General features: G+C 43.2%; 3 protein-coding genes and 1 pseudogene across 7 annotated transcripts in view; all 4 read left to right on the forward strand.

Annotated features, from left to right (window-relative positions):
• The window catches only part of LOC115180019 (carbohydrate sulfotransferase 11), a 124,111-nt gene that overhangs the window by 85,992 nt on the left and 17,902 nt on the right, over nt 1–20,217 (forward strand). The window lies entirely within an intron of this gene.
• On the forward strand, nt 1,681–18,383 carry LOC115180015 (E3 ubiquitin-protein ligase TRIM39-like). 3 transcript variants are annotated; one of them, XM_029741871.1, is made up of 3 exons: nt 1,681–2,144; nt 2,403–2,562; nt 16,849–18,383. In XM_029741871.1, exons 2-3 carry the CDS (start codon nt 2,405–2,407, stop codon nt 18,347–18,349), a joined length of 1,659 nt encoding a protein of 552 aa, XP_029597731.1. In that variant the 5' UTR covers nt 1,681–2,144; nt 2,403–2,404; the 3' UTR covers nt 18,350–18,383. The 3 variants fall into 3 exon arrangements, with proteins under 3 accessions (XP_029597731.1, XP_029597734.1, XP_029597733.1); XM_029741874.1 differs by lacking the exons at nt 1,681–2,144; nt 2,403–2,562 and adding an exon at nt 2,607–2,969 and having other exon boundaries at nt 17,258–18,383; XM_029741873.1 differs by lacking the exons at nt 1,681–2,144; nt 2,403–2,562 and adding an exon at nt 15,995–16,434 and having other exon boundaries at nt 16,689–18,383.
• On the forward strand, nt 3,011–4,460 carry LOC115180550 (E3 ubiquitin-protein ligase TRIM39-like; annotated as a pseudogene).
• LOC115180018 (E3 ubiquitin-protein ligase TRIM39-like) lies at nt 6,099–8,385 on the forward strand. Of its 2 annotated transcripts, none has more exons than XM_029741882.1 (2): nt 6,099–6,577; nt 6,798–8,385. In XM_029741882.1, exons 1-2 carry the CDS (start codon nt 6,114–6,116, stop codon nt 7,954–7,956), a joined length of 1,623 nt encoding a protein of 540 aa, XP_029597742.1. In that variant the 5' UTR covers nt 6,099–6,113; the 3' UTR covers nt 7,957–8,385. The 2 variants fall into 2 exon arrangements, with proteins under 2 accessions (XP_029597742.1, XP_029597740.1); XM_029741880.1 differs by having other exon boundaries at nt 6,099–6,531; nt 6,911–8,385.

Consider the following 20,217-nt stretch of genomic DNA (forward strand, 5'->3'; position numbering starts at 1 on the left):
CCTCTCCTCCCCTCTCCCTCTCTACTCTCACTCTCTTCTTCCCTCTCTCCAATCACTCTCCTCTTTTCTTCCCACTCTCCCATCTTTTTCTCTCTGCCCTCTCATGGGATTTCACTGACCTGAAGCCTTGTTACACTGTTTCTCTGTAAGAGGGTTTCAGGCAGCTCTCTGTCTGGTCTTGCTCCTCATAAATGGCATCATGGAAAACTCATACCGCCTGGTCTGCCCTCTGTGGAAAATATGATTTTACCCCATAAAACAGTAACCTTGTCAGGGTTTATAGTGTGTGTGGCCACAGAGCAGTGTTCATATCAGGTGGTTCCTGGTTCTATAATACAGAGAGAGAGGGAAGAGAGGAGGGGGAGTTACAGGTGGTTCCTGGTTCTATAATACAGAGAGAGAGGGAAGAGAGGAGGGGGAGTTACAGGTGGTTCCTGGTTCTATAATACAGAGAGAGGGAAGAGAGGAGGGGGAGTTACAGGTGGTTCCTGGTTCTATAATACAGAGAGAGAGGGAAGAGAGGAGGGGGAGTTACAGGTGGTTCCTGGTTCTATAATACAGAGAGAGAGAGGGAAGAGAGGAGGGGGAGTTACAGGTGGTTCCTGGTTCTATAATACAGAGAGAGAGGGAAGAGAGGAGGGGGAGTTAGAGGTGGTTCCTGGTTCTATAATACAGAGAGAGAGGGAAGAGAGGAGGGGGAGTTAGAGGTGGTTCCTGGTTGTATAATACAGAGAGAGAGGGAAGAGAGGAGGGGGAGTTACAGGTGGTTCCTGGTTCTATAATACAGAGAGAGAGGGAAGAGAGGAGGGGGAGTTACAGGTGGTTCCTGGTTCTATAATACAGAGAGAGAGGGAAGAGAGGAGGGGGAGTTACAGGTGGTTCCTGGTTCTATAATACAGAGAGAGAGGGAAGAGAGGAGGGGGAGTTACAGGTGGTTCCTGGTTCTATAATACAGAGAGAGAGGGAAGAGAGGAGGGGGAGTTACAGGTGGTTCCTGGTTCTATAATACAGAGAGAGAGGGAAGAGAGGAGGGGGAGTTACAGGTGGTTCCTGGTTCTATAATACAGAGAGAGAGGGAAGAGAGTAGGGGGAGTTACAGGTTGTTCCTGGTTCTATAATACAGAGAGAGAGGGAAGAGAGGAGGGAGAGTTACAGCTGGTTCCTGGTTCTATAATACAGAGAGAGAGGGAAGAGAGGAGGGGGAGTTACAGGTGGTTCCTGGTTCTATAATACAGAGAGAGAGGGAAGAGAGGAGGGGGAGTTACAGGTGGTTCCTGGTTCTATAATACAGAGAGAGAGGGAAGAGAGTAGGGGGAGTTACAGGTTGTTCCTGGTTCTATAATACAGAGAGAGAGGGAAGAGAGGAGGGAGAGTTACAGCTGGTTCCTGGTTCTATAATACAGAGAGAGAGGGAAGAGAGGAGGGGGAGTTACAGGTGGTTCCTGGTTCTATAATACAGAGAGAGAGGGAAGAGAGGAGGGGGAGTTACAGGTGGTTCCTGGTTCTATAATACAGAGAGAGAGGGAAGAGAGGGGGAATTACAGGTGAGATTAGTATGAAAACGAGATTCTTCCTCCAGAATGTATTGTGTTTTCTCCTGGCAGTCTGAATGGAGCTGGTGCTGTGGTGCAGGTGTGTATGTGCATGTGTGTATGCGTGTATGTTAGTGTGATTGGTTTCTGCGTGGCCTATGAATGCTGGCTGTGGGAGTGGAGAGCAGCAGGGGTCAGAGACAGACTGCCCTCAGTCCTCTACACGGTGTGTGTGTGTGTTGACTGCAGTGATTGAAACATTGTGCTTCTTGGAAGAGTAATGTGTAAGCTGTATTGACTTTAGTCCTGGTTTATTCAATACTGTTTTAATCAGTATGACAATTAAAATGATCAGTTAAAGTTGAGCCATGTAAAGGGTTAACTGTTCCAGGAAGAGAATCACACAGCAGTATCTGGTGAGGAGGAGCATAATTAACGTCACTTTGCTGAACTGAAACTAAAGTAGAGACACAGTATATTGTGTACGGGACCAAACTATCCAGCACATCAGACGTCTATTAAACAGCAATACGTTCAGACTATACTCTGACTCTCCTAGCCTTTGACACAACAAACAGGAAGGACAGAGATATCATCCACGAAAACATACAGGTGAGTAGAGAGATTGACGTGGAAACTTAAATCGAAGATAAGCTTTACTGTGTTTACCGTGTAGATTGACTTATTTGTCCAGATTCTACTGTATGTTACACTTTTTATCCTATAGTTATAAGATGTATCTATGTTGTAACATCATGTATCAAGATTTGTTAATATCATGTAAGACAATATTGACCACTCTAAAGCTGAATCTATCAAGAGCTGACTGATTCCAAATGTTTTATGGTTTCACCTTTGGTCTCTGTCTAGATATGGCCTCCTCCAGCAGTCTCCTGTCTGAAGAGCAGTTCCTGTGCTCTATCTGTCTGGATGTGTTCACTGAGCCTGTCTCTATTCCATGTGGGCACAACTTCTGTAAGGCCTGTATCAGTGGATACTGGGATACCAGTGACCTGTGCCAGTGTCCAATGTGTAAGGAGAAATTCTACAGGAGGCCTGAGCTTCGCATCAATACTTTCATTTCTGAGATGGCTGCTCAGTTCAGGAAGGCAGTTCAAGTGAAAGCTACCAGCAGCCCACACCAATGCCCTGACATAATTGTAGAATTATCCTGTGACATCTGCAGGGATGAAGCTCAAGGCCCTGAAGTCCTGTCTGGTGTGTCAGACCTCTTACTGTGAGACTCACCTGGAGCCTCATCAGAGAGTCCCAGCCTTAAAGAGACACAAGCTGATCAACCCTGTGGAGAACCTGGAAGACAGGATGTGTAAGAAGCACGAGAGACTCCTGGAGCTGTTCTGTAGGACTGACCAGACTTGTGTGTGTCAATTCTGTACTGAGTCAGACCACAAGACTCATGACGCTGTCCCTCTAGAGGAAGAGTGTGGAGAGAGGAAGGCTAAACTGGGGAAGACTGAGGCAGAAGAGCAGCAGATGATCCAGGAGAGACTGCAGAAGGTTCAGGAGATCCAACACTCAGTAGATCTCAGCAAGAGAGAGAGGCAGAGAGAGAGATATCAGACAGTGTACAGGTCTTCACTGATCTGGTTCGCTCCATTGAGAGAAGCCAGGCTGAGCTCATTGAGGTGATTGAGGAGAAGCAGAAAGCAGCAGAGAGGCCGGCTGAAGGGATCATTAAAGAGCTGGAGCAGGAAATCACTGAGCTACAGAGGAGAAGCACTGAACTGGAGCAGCTCTCACACACTGAGGACCACCTCCACCTCCTACAGAGCTGTCCATCCCTCTGCACCCCTCCACCCACCAAGGACTGGTCTGAGATCAGTGTTTACAGTGATATGTGTGGGGACTGTTAGGAGAGCTGTATCTCAGCTGGAGGAGACACTGAATAAAGAGATGGAGAAGCTGCCTGAAGTCAAACTGAAGAGGATTCAGCAGTATGCAGTGGATGTGACTCTGGACCCTGATACAGCACATCCCTCTCTCGTCCTGTCTGAGGATGGGAAACAAGTGAGACATGGAAACACAAAACAACATCTCCCAGACAAGCCAGTTAGGTTTTCTACCTGTCCCTGTATCCTGGGAAAGGAGGGCTTCTCCTCAGGTAGATTCTACTATGAGGTGACGGTCAAGGGGAAGACTAACTGGGATTTAGGAGTAGCCAGAGAGTCTATCACCAGGAAGGGGGATATCACACTGAGCCCTGAGGATGGATACTGGACTGTCTGGCTGAGGAATGGAGAACAGTACAAGGCTCTTTCTAGCCCCAGTGTCCTGCTCTCCCTGAGAGAGAAGCCCCAGAAGGTGGGGGTGTTTGTGGATTATGAGGAGGGGCAGGTCTCCTTTTATGATGTGGAGGCCAGGTCTCATATCTACTCTTTCACTGGCTGCACCTTCACTGAGAAAGTCTATCCATACTTTTACCCTGGCAATAATGACGGTGGTGAAAACTCTACCCCTCTGACCATCTCTCCTGTCAATCAGACAGAGTGAGTTTTCAATTGAAAATCTAACGGACCAGTCACATTTGTCAATTTAGAATTAATCATTAACATTCATGATGAGTATCCAGCAGCAATGTAAGATATTACCAAATATCTCTGTGCTCATAGTAAAGTATTTTTTGTGATACAATTTTCACAACAAAAAAATTAATATTAACAAACAAAACAGACACAACAAACACAGTCAACACTGCACAATATCACTTATAAAGTATGACTTTACATCTGGGAGTTACATTTCAGATGAGGTTTTTATTGTTACATCATATCAGCACTACATGTTGCGTGTTTGTAGCTAGTTATTGTTTGCACTGTATATCTCTGTTGATCCTGACTAGCTATAATGAAGACTGTGCATGGAGTAAAATTCTGGATTTTTAGGAAATAAAATGCATTTGAATAGTGATAAAATTGTCATTCTATCTAATACTGTCCCAAATGTTTTACAATAGTGATGTCTATAGAATCAGCTTGGAACAGTTGCAGTATGCTATGGGGTCTGTGGTTGATATCATATGGAAATGTACAGTTTGTGGTAGTTGATGTAATTGTACTAATAAATGGTCCCGTGTGGCTCAGTTGGTTAGACATGGCACTTGCAACGCCAAGGTTGTGGGTTCAATTCCCATGGGGGACCAGTACTGAAAATGTATTCACTCACAAGTTGCTCTGGATAAGAGTGTCTGCAAAATGTGATTGAATTGGATATACTTTTTGTAAAAAAGGAAAATCTACCTGATGATATGGTTGTGTGTAAAATGGTCTGTTAATTTTGTGGTTTTGCTGTCTCATCACCACAATGATCAAATAGAAATTGTCCTGCTTAAAGGCCCAGTGCAGTCAAAAACGAGATTTTCTTGTGTTTTATATATATTTCCCCACTGAGGTTGGAATAATACTGTGAAAATGATTAATACACTTTTAGTGTGAGCTGTTTGAAAAGACAGTCTGAAATGTCAGCCTGTTTTGCCTGCCAGGTGACATCAACAGGCGGTAAATGAGTTAATTGACCAATAAGACAGAGTTCCAAACCTCTCTGCCAATAACAGCTAGTTTTCAGTTTCCCCCACTCAGACCACTCCCAGACATTCCTATCAAAAATTCTTACTTGAGAATTGCCCTTTGCTAAAAAGCTATTTTTGTTTCTTTTTGACCATTGTAATTGAAAATAATCTCAGTGCGGCACTTAATTGTTACCCAGAAATAATTTGATATTGAGATGAAAACGGCAGCATTGGACCTTTTAACAAATAAAGGCACCTGTTATGGCACCTTGTCTGTCTGCACTTGTAAAAACATGAATGACATTCATTGTGAATATAAAGGAGATAACTAGTGTATGAAAGAGAGAGATAAATAAATATGAAGTCAGTAAATAATGCATCTGACTCTTGACATTAAACCCATTATGCCATAAATTAAAACCAGACGAAACAATTGTAATTTAGCACCGGAGAGAAAGAGAGCTTAGCCATGTAAGGGGTTAACTCTGTTCCAGGAAGATAAATCACATGGCAGTATTGGGTGGGGAGGAGCATTGTAAGGTCACTTTGTTGTAATGAAACAAAAATATATCGAGAGTGAAACTAAACTTGAAAGGCATTTAGCTTGCAAAGTTTTTCAAACTAAACAAATCTCTACTGTAGACTTCGCCTCTTTTGACACCACAAACAGATTCACGAATACAGAGGACAGTTGACACTATCGTGTTTCTGTTTACTCCTGTTGTATCTGCAGTAGACCTATGTTAAAACTTGTCATCATTTGGTTCAAATATTTAGGGCGACATTTTACTTTTCTAAACACAGGCGCGATGACAATACGAATTTGTCACAAATCTTCTAGTAGTGGGATATCGCTAAACTTCCATATTATTAATGTCCATCTTGATGCAGTTCGTAAAGAGCGGAAAAAGGTCTAATACTGAAAAGTTATTGAAAATGTTGAAGGCCCACAATTATCTCATGGTGAGTGTAGGCTACAATGTCACACTTAAAGGTAAAACCATGCTTTAAGATTGATTAGTATTATCCAATAAAGCCATGACTCTAAAGATTAAATGATAAAAAACTATAAATCATATGGTTTCACCTTTGGTCTCTGTCTAGATATGGCCTCCTCCAGCAGTCTCCTGTCTGAAGAGCAGTTCCTGTGCTCTATCTGTCTGGATGTGTTCACTGAGCCTGTCTCTATTCCATGTGGACACAACTTCTGTAAGGCCTGTATCAGTGGATACTGGGATACCAGTGACCTGTGCCAGTGTCCAATGTGTAAGGAGACATTCTACAGGAGGCCTGAGCTTCGCATCAATACATTCATTTCTGAGATGGTTGCTCAATTCAGGAAGTCCGTTCAAGTGAAAGCTACCAGCAGTCCAGAACAATGCCCTGCTCAACCCCTAGACATCCCCTGTGACTTCTGCACTGGGATGAAGCTCAAGGCCCTCAAGTCCTGTCTGGTGTGTCTGACCTCTTACGGTGAGACTCACCTGGAGCCTCATCAGAGAGTTGCAGCCTTAAAGAGGCGGGTGGCAGGTAGCCTAGTGGTTGGAGTGTTGGGCCAGTAACCGAAAGGTTGCTAGATTGAATCCCAGAGCTGACATGGTAAAAATCTGTTGTTTTGTCCCTGAACAAGGCAGTTAACCCATTGTTTCTAGGTCGTCATTGTAAATAAGAATTTGTTCTTAACTGACTTGCCTAGTTAAATAAAAATTAAATGTTTTAAAATAGACACAAGCTGAGAGACACAACCCTGTGGAGAACCTGGAAGACAGGAGGTGTAAGAAGCACGAGAGACTCCTGGAGCTGTTCTGTAGGACTGACCAGACTTGTCTTTGTGTCTTGTGCTTGAAAACAGACCACAAGACTCATGACACTGTCCCTCTAGAGGAAGAGTATGGAGAGAGGAAGGCTCAACTGGAGAAGACTGAGGCAGAAGTGCAGCAGATGATCCAGGAGAGACTGAAGAAGGTTCAGGAGATCAAACATTCAGTAGATCTCAGCAAGAGAGAAGCAGAGAGAGAGATATCAGACAGTGTACAGGTCTTCACTGATCTGGTTCGCTCCATTGAGAGAAGCCAGGCTGAGCTCATTGAGGTGATTGAGGAGAAGCCGAAAGCAGCAGAGAGGCAGGCTGAGGGGATCATTAAAGAGCTGGAGCAGGAAATCACTGAGCTACAGAGGAGAAGCACTGAACTGGAGCAGCTCTCACACACTGAGGACCACCTCCACCTCCTCCAGAGCTGTCCATCCCTCTGCACCCCTCTACACACCAAGGACTGGTCTGAGATCAGTGTTCACAGTGATCTGTGTGTGGGGACTGTGAGGAGAGCTGTATCTCAGCTGGAGGAGACACTGAATAAAGAGATGGAGAAGCTTCCTGATGTCAAACTGAAGAGGATTCAGCAGTATGCAGTGGATGTGACTCTGAACCCAGATACAGCACATCCCTACCTCATCATGTCTGAGGATGGGAAACAAGTGAGACGTGGAGATACAGAACAGGATCTCCCAGACAAGCCAGTTAGGTTTTCTACCTGTCCCTGTATCCTGGGAAAGGAGGGCTTCTCCTCAGGTAGATTCTACTATGAGGTGACGGTCAAAGGGAAAACTGACTGGGCTTTAGGTGGGGCTAGAGAGTCCATCAACAGGAAGGGGTATATCAAACTAAGGCCTGAGAATGGATACTGGACTCGGTGGCTGAGGAATGGAGATGGGTATGAGGCTCTTTCTGAGTCCTTTTTCCCCCTCTCCCTGAGAGAGATGGAGTCCAGGTCTCATATCTACTCTTTCACTGGCTGCACCTTCACAGAGAAAGTCTATCCATTCTTTTACCCTGGCATTAATGATTGTGATAAAAGCTCTGTCCCTCTGATCATCACTCCTGTCAATCAGACAGAATGAGTTTTAACCTGAAAATCTACTAAAATATGTATATTTTATCATCTGTTGTCCTACATCAGAGAGAACATTTCACTGTAATATGAATACTGACGTGGTTGTAGTTTGTTATCATCATCATCATCATATCAGTTAGACATGATGAGTAGCCTACAGTATGCAGCAGCATTGTAAGATATTAAAACATCTCTCCAGGCTCATAACAAGGTATGATTCATATCTGAGATTTACATTTCTGTGGAAGTTCTGATCGTGAGATATTATAAGCAATATGTTTTTTTGCTCATGTATTGAATATTGACCAAATCTGTATTATTTCTAGTTGTCCTGCTCTCCCAGATGTTAACAATAGTGACGGCTATGACATCAGTTTGGAATAGTGGAGTAAGCTGAGGTGTCTGATGTTAATATAATATGGAAATGGTCTGTTTATTTTGTGGTTTTGCTGTCTCATCACTAGGGCTGTGGTGGTCATGAAATTTTTCCAGCCGGTGATTGTCACAAAAATAACTGTCGGTCTCACCGCAATTGACTGTTAATTAACATAAACACATTGAGCATCTCCTGGCTTCCACACATGATGTGATGAAGACCTTTGAAACATCTACATTTTAAAAAGTCTAATAAATCCATGTAATATAGCCTACACCTTCACAATAAATCCATTATTTATTTTAGACAGGTCTGAAGAAGCATGATATGATGAAAATGTAGTCTATTTCAGAAGAACAGAATAGCATACTCTGACTTGTCCTTATGTTAGGTCCTGATCTGGCTATTCTAAATGTCTGTGAGCTACGCTAGTGTCACGGTCGTAGTAGTAAATGGACCAAGGCGCAGCGGGTCGAGTGCTCATCTTAACTTTTATTTGTGACCACTTAAATAAACAAAACAAGAAACAACCGAACTAACAGTCTTGCAGGCTAAATACAGCGTGCTAAGAACAACCTCTCACAATTCCCAAAACAAACATACTCCTAATTATAGGACCTTCAATCAGAGGCAACGATAACCAGCTGCCTCCAATTGAAGGCCCCAATCCCAATTACCTAAACATAGATCTAAATACCCTAGAACAGACATAGAACTATACAACATAGAACTAAACCAAAAACCCTGGAATACATAAATCAAATGCCCCTCTACATAAACACACACTCAAAACCATATAAAACAAATACCCCCTGCCACGTCCTGACCAAACTATAATAACAAATAACCCCTTTACTGGTCAGATCGTGACAGCTAGTTCATTTAGCAGACAAGATTTGCTTAGAATTCCATGGCGTTATTTTATAGTATGAAGAATAGAATTGAACAAAGCTGAATAAAATAAAAAGGATATTTTCTCCAAACGATTTGAGGAAGTGCACACATGCGGCTATTCTGTGTTGAGCGGTTAACAAAGAAATAGGTATTGCTATATGCTTAATTTAGAGTTATTAATGTAACTTTAGTTGTGATACAAACGTTGGACTATATGTTTTGATTTGTAATACATTGTAAGGCTGCATGATGCGACTCTAATGATGATTTGAAAAAAGTCGCTTGAAAGGCATGAGCTCTGCTTGTTTTTTTGTCCAGGCTGTACACACTATATCAGTCTCTCATTCACAATTTGAGAAGCACAAATTTTTCGGTGGCATCCCCTTTGTGTGGCCATAATGCACCCTAAAAAAATGTATGCCTTTTGCAGCCCTTCTTCCTAAATGCTGCCCGCACCGAAGCACCTCTCACTCACATGGCTCTCCATCACGTGATCAGGTCTTTCTCACAGGCTACAAGTAAAGACAGAGATATCAGGGAAGAAACTGTGCGTGTCCTTATCCAATTCTGAGGTGCATACTGTATTGAAGATATTGGAAGAACTGTCCACATTTACGTTTCGTCAGCCAACATGATGAGTAGGTCTAACGAACAGTAAAAGCACTAGCCTATGTCAATCTACTATCCCTGTAGTACAAAAGTTGACCTATTCTGTGGTGCATTTTTATGGTGAAAATGATATTCCTCAAACTTGAAACTCATGTGCTGCTCATGTATGCCAGTTAGGCTCTACACCCCTTGTAAAGTAGATTAATATGCTTAATTTTAAGTTATTTGGCTACTTTAGTTGTTATACAAACCTACATGAGGTGTGCGACTATGATTCGAAAAAGTCAAAAAAAAGGCATTGTTTCTTATGTTGAGCATCATTCACAAGTGATAATATATAATTCACAAGTGATAATATTGTCACCCATCAGACTATTCTTGATTTAATCTTGTCTTTACATATACTAAATAATATATGTGTTAAATTTCTTTTAATTTAGAATGGACCATTATCATGCATCTGTATCAAAACAGGGGCAGCGGAAAAAAATACATGTCATCTATGCACTTAAATAGCGAACGGAGGACGCTTTTCCCGTGGTTTATTTTCATGCCAGCCAGCATATTAGGAAAGTTGAGAAATAAATATAGTAGGCCTAACCTATAGAAAGCTGATCTTTTCAGTAGAGGCCATCACTTTGTTTTCTTGAGCAATTGCATAGCCTATAGAAATGTTGCGCAAACATGAGCTCATGGGCCCTCATGAAGTGTTTGATTAGATTTTCAAATACGTTTGCATTGATGTCAGAGTAATTAGAGGAACAATAGAGTGCTGAGTACCAGGCAGTTAGCAAGTTTGGCAGGCTACTAATGACCATCAGCAGCATCAGAGCTTCTAGAAGCCTAATTACCATGACTAAACGGTCGTGTGGAATTTGACTTCCTCCATGACTCGTGACCACCGGTGTGGCAGTAATATGGTCACCGCAACATCCCCCCTCATCACCACAATTATCAAAGATCAATTTTCACTCTTTACAAATAGTCACCTGTTATGGCACCTTGTCTGTCTTCCTGTCTGCACATTCATTAAGAATAGAGTAATATAATGAATGAATGAAGAGGAATGAAAGAGAGACAGAGAAATATGACAGGACATCTGATTGTTGACATTAAACCAATGCCATGACATCAATCCAAACTTGAAACAGATGTAAATAAGCACCAGAGAGAGAAAGAGTTCAGCCATGTAAAGGGTTAAAGAGCAATTCTGCCACTTTTCAACCTCATATTCATCATATCAGCACCAAACCAGTGTCTACATAATATTATGTGAAAACGGTGTGTTTTTATGATCTGTGGTTAAAAAGATAAGAAGAAAGGAACAACAAATGCTCCTCTGTGACATCACAGGGTAGGATTAAACGTTTTTAAAAACCTGCAAAACCTGAAATGAGTTTCTAGCCAGAGGGAGGGTATTGTCTTGCTCCCCACGTCACTGCGAATCTCATAGTGTTTGAAAAAATGTTTTAACTTTGATGTCACCGTGTAGAACTTTTTAACCCAACATCAGTGTCCAACCTCACTAATGCTCTTGTGGCTGAATGGAAGCAAGTCCCCGCAGCAATGTTCCACCGTCTAGTGGAAATCCTTCCCAGAAGAGTGGAGGCTGTTATAGCAGCAAAGGGGGGACCAACTCCATATAAGCATGTGAGGACATGTAGTGTATGTTGACACTGGTATTGTGCTGGAGACAATGAAAATGAGGTTGAAAAGTGGTGGAATTGTCCTTTAACTCTATTCCAGGTAGATTAAAGCACATGGCAGTTTTTTAAAGCTGATGGAGCGTCAAGTGATGAGTCAAAAGGAATGGATTACAGTGGTAAACAAAAAGGGAAACAAGAAGTAAAGTGGTCATGGAGTCTAGTAAATCCAAGCCTAGTTCTGACTGTTCTTTAGTCAGTGAGGGTTCTTGATTGATCGAGATACCTGGGAGATCTGTTTTGAAGTGAAAATAACAAGAAATTGGTTTATTTAGGGGTTTTGTGTGTCTGAGGAGCAGAAAGTGTGTGCTTTCCACCTGAAAAAGATATTGAATTGTAATGTGTATAGAAGAAGAAGAAAATCAAGGAGGATGATTTTAATGTCACTTTGATGGTGAAACAAACAAACTTTCCCTCAACAGTGAAACTAACATGGAAAGACATTTATCTTTCAAACTAAATAAATAACTGCAGAAGTCTACGTCTCTGGTCTTGGGTCTCTTTTGACATCACAAACAGAAAGCACTGATCCACAAAGAGTGAGTGGTGGCACAGATGGCACTTTATCATGTTTACAGTTTCTCCTGTTGTATCTGCTGTTCAATTTGTCATCCTTTGGTTAAACACTAGTGCAATGCCCTTAGCATAAAGTATCTTTCTCACCAATATTTTGGTGGGACATCTCTCAACCTCTCTTTTTAACAATATCCATGAGAAGGTGGCAATTGTTGCAGATTATCAAGAGTGCATTAAAAGCAATAATCTAAAGGGCCACAATTGTGTTTGAAAATTGTGATTAATTATCTATATCCGGGCTCTCCAACCTTGTTCCTGGTGAGCTACCCTCCTGTAGGTTTTCATTTCATCCCCAGTTGTAACTAAACTCATTCAGTTTATCAACCAGGTAATTATTAGAATCAGTTGCTCTGGATTAGTGTTGGAGTGAAAACCTACATGACGGTAGCTCTCCAGGAACAGGGTTGGAGTGAAAACCTACATGACGGTAGCTCTCCAGAAACAGGGTTGGAGTGAAAACCTACATGACGGTAGCTCTCCAGGAACAGGGTTGGAGTTAAAACCTACATGACGGTAGCTCTCCAGGAACAGGGTTGGAGCGAAAACCTACATGACGGTAGCTCTCCAGGAACAGGGTTGGAGTTAAAACCTACATGACGGTAGCTCTCCAGGAACAGGGTTGGAGTTAAAACCTACATGACGGTAGCTCTCCAGGAACAGGGTTGGAGTTAAAACCTACATGACGGTAGCTCTCCAGGAACAGGGTTGGAGTGAAAACCTACATGACGGTAGCTCTACAAGAACAGGGTTGGAGTGAAAACCTACATGACGGTAGCTCTAAAGGAACAGGGTTGGACTGTAAACCTACATGACGGTAGCTCTCCAGGAACAGGGTTGGACTGTAAACCTACATGACGGTAGCTCTCCAGGAACAGGGTTGGACTGTAAACCTACATGACGGTAGCTCTCCAGGAACAGGGTTGGACTGTAAACCTACATGACGGTAGCTCACCAGGAACAGGGTTGGAGTGAAAACCTACATAACGGTAGCTCTCCAGGAACAGGGTTGGACTGTAAAACCTACATGACGGTAGCTCTCCAGGAACAGGGTTGGACTGTAAACCTACATGACGGTAGCTCTCCAGGAACAGGGTTGGAGTGAAAACCTACATGACGGTAGCTCTCCAGGAACAGGGTTGGAGTTAAAACCTACATGACGGTAGCTCTCCAGGAACAGGGTTGGAGTTAAAACCTACATGACGGTAGCTCTCCAGGAACAGGGTTGGAGTGAAAACCTACATGACGGTAGCTCTCCAGGAACAGGGTTGGAGTTAAAACCTACATGACGGTAGCTCTACAGGAACAGTGTTGGAGTGAAAACCTACATGACGGTAGCTCTAAAGGAACAGGGTTGGACTGTAAACCTACATGACGGTAGCTCTCCAGGAACAGGGTTGGAGTGAAAACCTACATGACGGTAGCTCTCCAGGAACAGGGTTGGAGTGAAAACCTACATGACAGTAGCTCTCCAGGAACAGGGTTGGAGTGAAAACCTACATGACGGTAGCTCTCCAGGAACAGGGTTGGAGTTAAAACCTACATGACAGTAGCTCTACAGGAACAGGGTTTGAGTTAAAACCTACATGACGGTAGCTCTCCAGGAACAGGGTTGGAGTGAAAACCTACATAACGGTAGCTCTCCAGGAACAGGGTTGGAGTTAAAACCTACATGACGGTAGCTCTCCAGGAACAGGGTTGGAGTGAAAACCTACATGACGGTAGCTCTCCAGGAACAGGGTTGGAGTTAAAACCTATATGACGGTAGCTCTCCAGGAACAGGGTTGGAGTGAAAACCTATATGACAGTAGCTCTCCAGGAACAGGGTTGGAGTTAAAACCTACATGACGGTAGCTCTCCAGGAACAGGGTTGGAGTTAAAACCTACAGGACGGTAGCTCTCCAGGAACAGGGTTGGAGTGAAAACCTACATGACGGTAGCTCTCCAGGAACAGGGTTGGAGTGAAAACCTATATGACGGTAGCTCTCCAGGAACAGGGTTGGAGTGAAAACCTACATGACGGTAGCTCTCCAGGAACAGGGTTGGAGTTAAAACCTACATGACGCTAGCTCTCCAGGAACAGGGTTGGAGTGAAAATCTACATGACGGTAGCTCTCCAGGAACAGGGTTGGAGTTAAAACCTACATGACGGTAGCTCTCCAGGAACAGGGTTGGAGTTAAAACTTACAGAGAGCCCTGCTCTATATCCATTGATTATTGAATAATATCATTGATAACCTCATAATACTATATTGGTTTACTCCATTGTTTGTAAACAATTTATGTCTAGTAAACCACAATGTAGCCTATAGCTTCAAGTTATGGTGATGCTGACATCATGGACTGTCAATCCTTTTATCCGAACCATAGATCATTCATTTCACTCAGGGGCTCAACTTACTGTTGGACTAGTAGAATACACAAGGTGCAATTTCCAAATTTGGTTACAATTTGTTTAGATTTTTTTTTTCGTTAGTCACTGACAGTCACTCAATTAACTCATGTCAGCTAACATTTTTGTGTAGAATTGCAGGAGATTAGCTGTAAAACTGCACCCCAAAGAAATCTACCCATATTCAAATGAGTAGAATTGCAGCAAATTTGCTTTATAACTGCAACATTTTCTTGACGTAGAGAGAGATGGGATAGTGGAGGTATTTTATATCTCACACTCCTCTTATCTAAATCCGCCATGCAGGTTGTGTTTTTAGTGTCACCTCACTTATTGTGTGTTTGTATGTGTGTGTGTGTGTGTGTGTGTGTGTGTGTGTGTGTGTGTGTGTGTGTGTGTGTGTGTGTGTGTGTGTGTGTGTGTGTGTGTGTGTGTGTGTGTGTGTGTGTGTGTGTGTGTGTGTGTGTGTGTGTGTGTGTGTGTGCCAGCACCACTGTTCTGGTGCGTGGCTATGCTGGTGTGTGTATACAGAATGCATCTGTGTTGTTTGGTCAGAGACAGTGGAAACTTCCTGTGTTGTGCTGCTGCCATAGACATTGCACCCTTTCAACAGAGCACCCTCTCCCTCTCCTCCCCTCTCCCTCTCTCCAATCACTCTCCTCTTTTCTTCCCACTCTCCCATCTTTTTCTCTCTGCCCTCTCATGCGATTTCACTGACCTGAAGCCTTGTTACACTGTTTCTCTGTAAGAGGGTTTCAGGCAGCTCTCTGTCTGGTCTTGCTCCTCATAAATGGCATCATGGAAAACTCATACCGCCTGGTCTGCCCTCTGTGGAAAATGTGATTTTACCCCATAAAACAGTAACCTTGTCAGGGTTTATAGTGTGTGTGGCCACAGAGCAGTGTTCATATCAGGTACTTCCTGGTTCTATAATACAGAGAGAGAGGGAAGAGAGGAGGGGGAGTTACAGGTGGTTCCTGGTTCTATAATACAGAGAGAGAGGGAAGAGAGGAGGGGGAGTTACAGGTGGTTCCTGGTTCTATAATACAGAGAGAGAGGGAAGAGAGGAGGGGGAGTTACAGGTGCTTCCTGGTTCTATAATACAGAGAGAGAGGGAAGAGAGGAGGGGGAGTTACAGGTGCTTCCTGGTTCTATAATACAGAGAGAGAGGGAAGAGAGGAGGGGGAGTTACAGGTGGTTCCTGGTTCTATAATACAGAGAGAGAGGGAAGAGAGGAGGGGGAGTTACAGGTGGTTCCTGGTTCTATAATACAGAGAGAGAGGGAAGAGAGGAGGGGGAGTTACAGGTGGTTCCTGATTCTATAATACAGAGAGAGAGGGAAGAGAGGAGGGGGAGTTACAGGTGGTTCATGGTTCTATAATACAGAGAGAGAGGGAAGAGAGGAGGGGGAGTTACAGGTGGTTCCTGGTTCTATAATACAGAGAGAGAGGGAAGAGAGGAGGGGGTGCCTGCGTGGCCTATGAATGCTGGCTGTGGGAGTGGAGAGCAGCGAGGTTCAGAGACAGACTGCCCTCAGTCCTCTACACAGTGTGTGTGTGTGTGTTGACTGCAGTGATTGAAACATTGTGATTCTAGGAAGAGTAATGTGAAAGCTGTATTGACTTTAGTCCTGGTTTATTCAATACTGTTTTAATCAGTATGACAATTAAAATGATCAGTTAAAGTTGAGCCATGTAAAGGGTTAACTGTTCCAGGAAGAGAATCACACAGCAGTATCTGGTGAGGAGGAGCATAATTAACGTCACTTTGTTGAACGGAAACTAAAGTAAAGAGACACAGTATATTGTGTACCAGACCAAACTATCCAGCACATCAGACGTCTATTAAACAGCAATACGTTCAGACTATACTCTGACTCTCCTAGCCTTTGACACAACAAACAGGAAGGACAGAGATATCATCCACGAAAACATACAGGTGAGTAGAGAGATTGACGTGGAAAGTGAAGTTGAAGATAAGCTTTACTGTGTTTACCGTGTAGGTTTCCTTTTTTATTGATGCAGATTCTACGCATGTTACACTTTTCATCCTATTTATAGGACTTTTATCTATGTTGTATCAATATTAGTTAATATCATCCCATTAGACAATGTCGACAACTCTAAAGCTGAATATATCACGAACTGACTGATTCCAAATGTTTTATGGTTTCACCTTTGGTCTCTGTCTAGATATGGCCTCCTCCAGCAGTCTCCTGTCTGAAGAGCAGTTCCTGTGCTCTATCTGTCTGGATGTGTTCACTAAGCCTGTCTCTATTCCATGTGGACACAACTTCTGTAAGGCCTGTATCAGTGGATACTGGGATACCAGTGACCTGTGCCAGTGTCCAATGTGTAAAAAAACATTAGATAAGAGACCAGATCTGTTTGTCAATACTTTCATTTCTGAGATGGCTGCTCAGTTCAGACAGACAGTTGAAGTTAAAACTACCAGCAGCCCACACCAATGCCCTGACATAATTGTAGAATTATCCTGTGACATCTGCACTGGGATGAAGCTCAAGGCCCTGAAGTCCTGTCTGGTGTGTCTGACCTCTTACTGTGAGACTCACCTGGAGCCTCATCAGAGAGTCCCAGCCTTAAAGAGACACAAGCTGATCAACCCTGTGGAGAACCTGGAAGACAGGATGTGTAAGAAACATGACAGACCTCTAGAGCTGTTCTGTAGGACTGACCAGACTTGTCTTTGTGTCTTGTGCTTGAAAACAGACCACATGACTCATGACACTGTCCCTCTAGAGGAAGAGTATGGAGAGAGGAAGGCTAAACTGGGGAAGACTGAGGCAGAAGTGCAGCAGATGATCCAGGAGAGACTGAAGAAGGTTCAGGAGATCAAACACTCAGTAGATCTCTGCAAGAGAGAAGCAGAGAGAGAGATATCAGACAGTGTACGGGTCTTCACTGATCTGGTTCGCTCCATTGAGAGAAGCCAGGCTGAGCTCATTGAGGTGATTGAGGAGAAGCAGAAAGCAGCAGAGAGGCAGGCTGAAGGGATCATTAAAGAGCTGGAGCAGGAAATCACTGAGCTACAGAGGAGAAGCACTGAACTGGAGCAGCTCTCACACACTGAGGACCACCTCCACCTCCTACATAGCTGTCCATCCCTCTGCACCCCTCCACACACCAAGGACTGGTCTGAGATCAGTGTTCACAGTGATATGTGTGTGGGGACTGTGAGGAGAGCTGTATCTCAGCTGGAGGAGACACTGAATAAAGAGATGGAGAAGCTGCCTGAAGTCAAATTGAAAAGAATACTGCAGTATGCAGTGGATGTGACTCTGGATCCTGATACAGCACATCCCAATGTCATCCTTTCTGAAGATGGGAAACAAGTGAGACATGGAGACACACGGACAAATCGTCCTAATACCCCAAAGAGGTCTGATAAAAGTGTAAATGTCTTAGGAAAGGAGGGTTTCTCTTCAGGTAGATTCTACTATGAGGTGACGGTCAAGGGGAAGACTAAGTGGGAGTTAGGAGTGGCCAGAGAGTCCATTAACAGGAAGGGGAAGATCACACTGAGCCCTGAGGATGGATACTGGACTGTCTGGCTGAGGAATGGAGAACAGTACAAGGCTCTTTCTAGCCCCAGTGTCCTGCTCTTCCTGAGAGAGAAGCCCCAGAAGGTGGGGGTGTTTGTGGATTATGAGGAGGGGCAGGTCTCCTTTTATGATGTGGAGACCAGGTCTCATATCTACTCTTTCACTGGCTGCACCTTCACTGAGAAACTATATCCATACTTCAATCCATGTCTTAATGATGGTGGTGAAAACTCTGCCCCTCTGATCATCTCTCCTGTCAATGACAGACTGAGTTTTAACCTGAAAATCTAAATGGCCAGTAAAATAAATACATTTAAAATAGTAATAATCTGTTGTCATACATCACAATGAATATTTCAGATGCACAAATATCATGCCTCCAAGACATGCTAACCTCTCACTATTACAATAATGGTAGGTTAGCATTTTGTTTGCGGGGGGGGTTACGATATTTTGTGTGTCTCACTATCTCAGTCATCCTTATTCACGATTCATTCAGGATTATCTGTCATAATGGTAGCATCAACATTAATGTAAAAGTTTTTAAAAACCTATTCTATTCTTTTATAAGTGACTCCAAAATGACACAATACATTATTTACAAATTAATTTATATTTGGTACATTTATATTTGGTCAAACGCAACCAAAACAAACAGCAAATGGACCTAACAAATGAGTAGAGTTACAGTGATGTAGTCATTGTGTGCTTGGAATATGGGACCAAATACTCAACTTTTTACTACTCTAATACACATATAAGTGAATATGTCCCAATACTTTTGTTCCCCTAAAATGGGGGGACCATGTATAAAAAGTGTTGTCATTTCTAAATGGTGAAACCAGTATGTACACAACTACCCTCAAATAAAAGCAGAGAATCTATACTTTAACCGCATAGTAATAGTTTGAGTTCAAATACAAACTTTTGTAGTATAGAGACAAAATAAGAAGAAATGCTTCACTGTCCCAATAGTTACAGAGGGCTCTGTATATAGTATATACATTTTTTGTTCCGAAAATTTGGGGGTGCAAATAAAACCACCCGCGGGTCAATTTCTGCCAGTTGGGGAACCCTGATGTAGCGGATCTATTTTCAGGTGTTTCTTTTACGTCTGTCTGTCCGTCCGTCCGTCCGTCCGTCCGTCTGTCTGTCTCACACTATTGGCCCCGCTCTGATTGTTCTTGGCCTCGTCTTGCATGAGGCCCCATGTTAGTTTAAAAAGACACTGGATTCCATTTTCTCCCTATGTTCCTGTCAGGAGCACCTCTGTGTTACACAGCGTGTGAGGGATTATTCCTTCCTGGGAATCCTGCAAATGAATCTTAATCACCGTGGAAACAGGCTAGTGGAACAGATAGAGAGGGAGGGAGGGACAGATCCAGAGATGGGAATTCAGGAAGTTGCTCTGATTGGGTTGTGGTGGTGTCATTCAGTGAAACAGAGGTTCTGTTCTCTTGCTATTGTATTTCATCATAACTGTGTGTTGTCGTGTGTGTCTGTAAGCCTGTGTATTGACGGTAGCAGCAGCACTGGTCTGAGCACCCAGACCTCTACTAGCCTATATTTAGTCTGTGTGGTGGACATTGTTTTGAGCCCAAATGGACTACAGAGACGGATAATAAATGCAGTGAGAGAGTGAGTGTGTCAGACAGCAAAGCAGTTACCCTGCCAACTGCAGTGCTTCTATTCTGGGGCACGGGCACAAAATGACTGCCGTTACTCACAGGATGTAAATTACATCTGCCTTGAGACACTCTTGAGATGCAGGTCTATGGTTGAAGACAGTGGTACGGGAGCAGTGGTGCGGGAGCAGTTGTTTGTAAATGACGTCATCATTTCCTCAAAGTTTGTACCGACAGATGTAGACAATTGATTAGCTTGTCAGTATAGAAGATGGATAAAATGCATCATCCAATTGCAAAATATGCCCACTCATATTTCCTCAAGAAAATGTTAAATTTTTAACACCCTCAAACATATAATTAGGAATAGGCTACCTAAAGTCAAAATAAGCCACCATCATTGTCAGTCATGAATGATAATTCTTCACGTTTAACCGGTGAAACGTCCAAACTGCATCTCCAAGTCAGCCGTTTGATGGATCTCAATGAGTTTCATGGGAATATGAAGTAGATCTTCATGAATGACTGTTTTGT

The sequence above is a fragment of the Salmo trutta genome, chromosome 40, assembly GCF_901001165.1.
Source record: "Salmo trutta chromosome 40, fSalTru1.1, whole genome shotgun sequence".
NCBI lineage: Eukaryota > Metazoa > Chordata > Actinopteri > Salmoniformes > Salmonidae > Salmo > Salmo trutta.

Bases quoted from the DNA above. Each gene is read 5' to 3' on its own strand.
- LOC115180015 (XM_029741871.1), top strand. From the start codon at position 2,405: ATGGCCTCCTCCAGCAGTCTCCTGTCTGAAGAGCAGTTCCTGTGCTCT. The intron at 2,563-16,848 runs GTGTAAGGAGAA...CCAGTGTCCAAT, and splicing joins GACCTGTGCCAGTGTCCAAT to GTGTAAAAAAACATTAGATA.
- LOC115180018 (XM_029741882.1), top strand. From the start codon at position 6,114: ATGATAAAAAACTATAAATCATATGGTTTCACCTTTGGTCTCTGTCTA. The intron at 6,578-6,797 runs GCGGGTGGCAGG...ACAAGCTGAGAG, and splicing joins AGAGTTGCAGCCTTAAAGAG to ACACAACCCTGTGGAGAACC.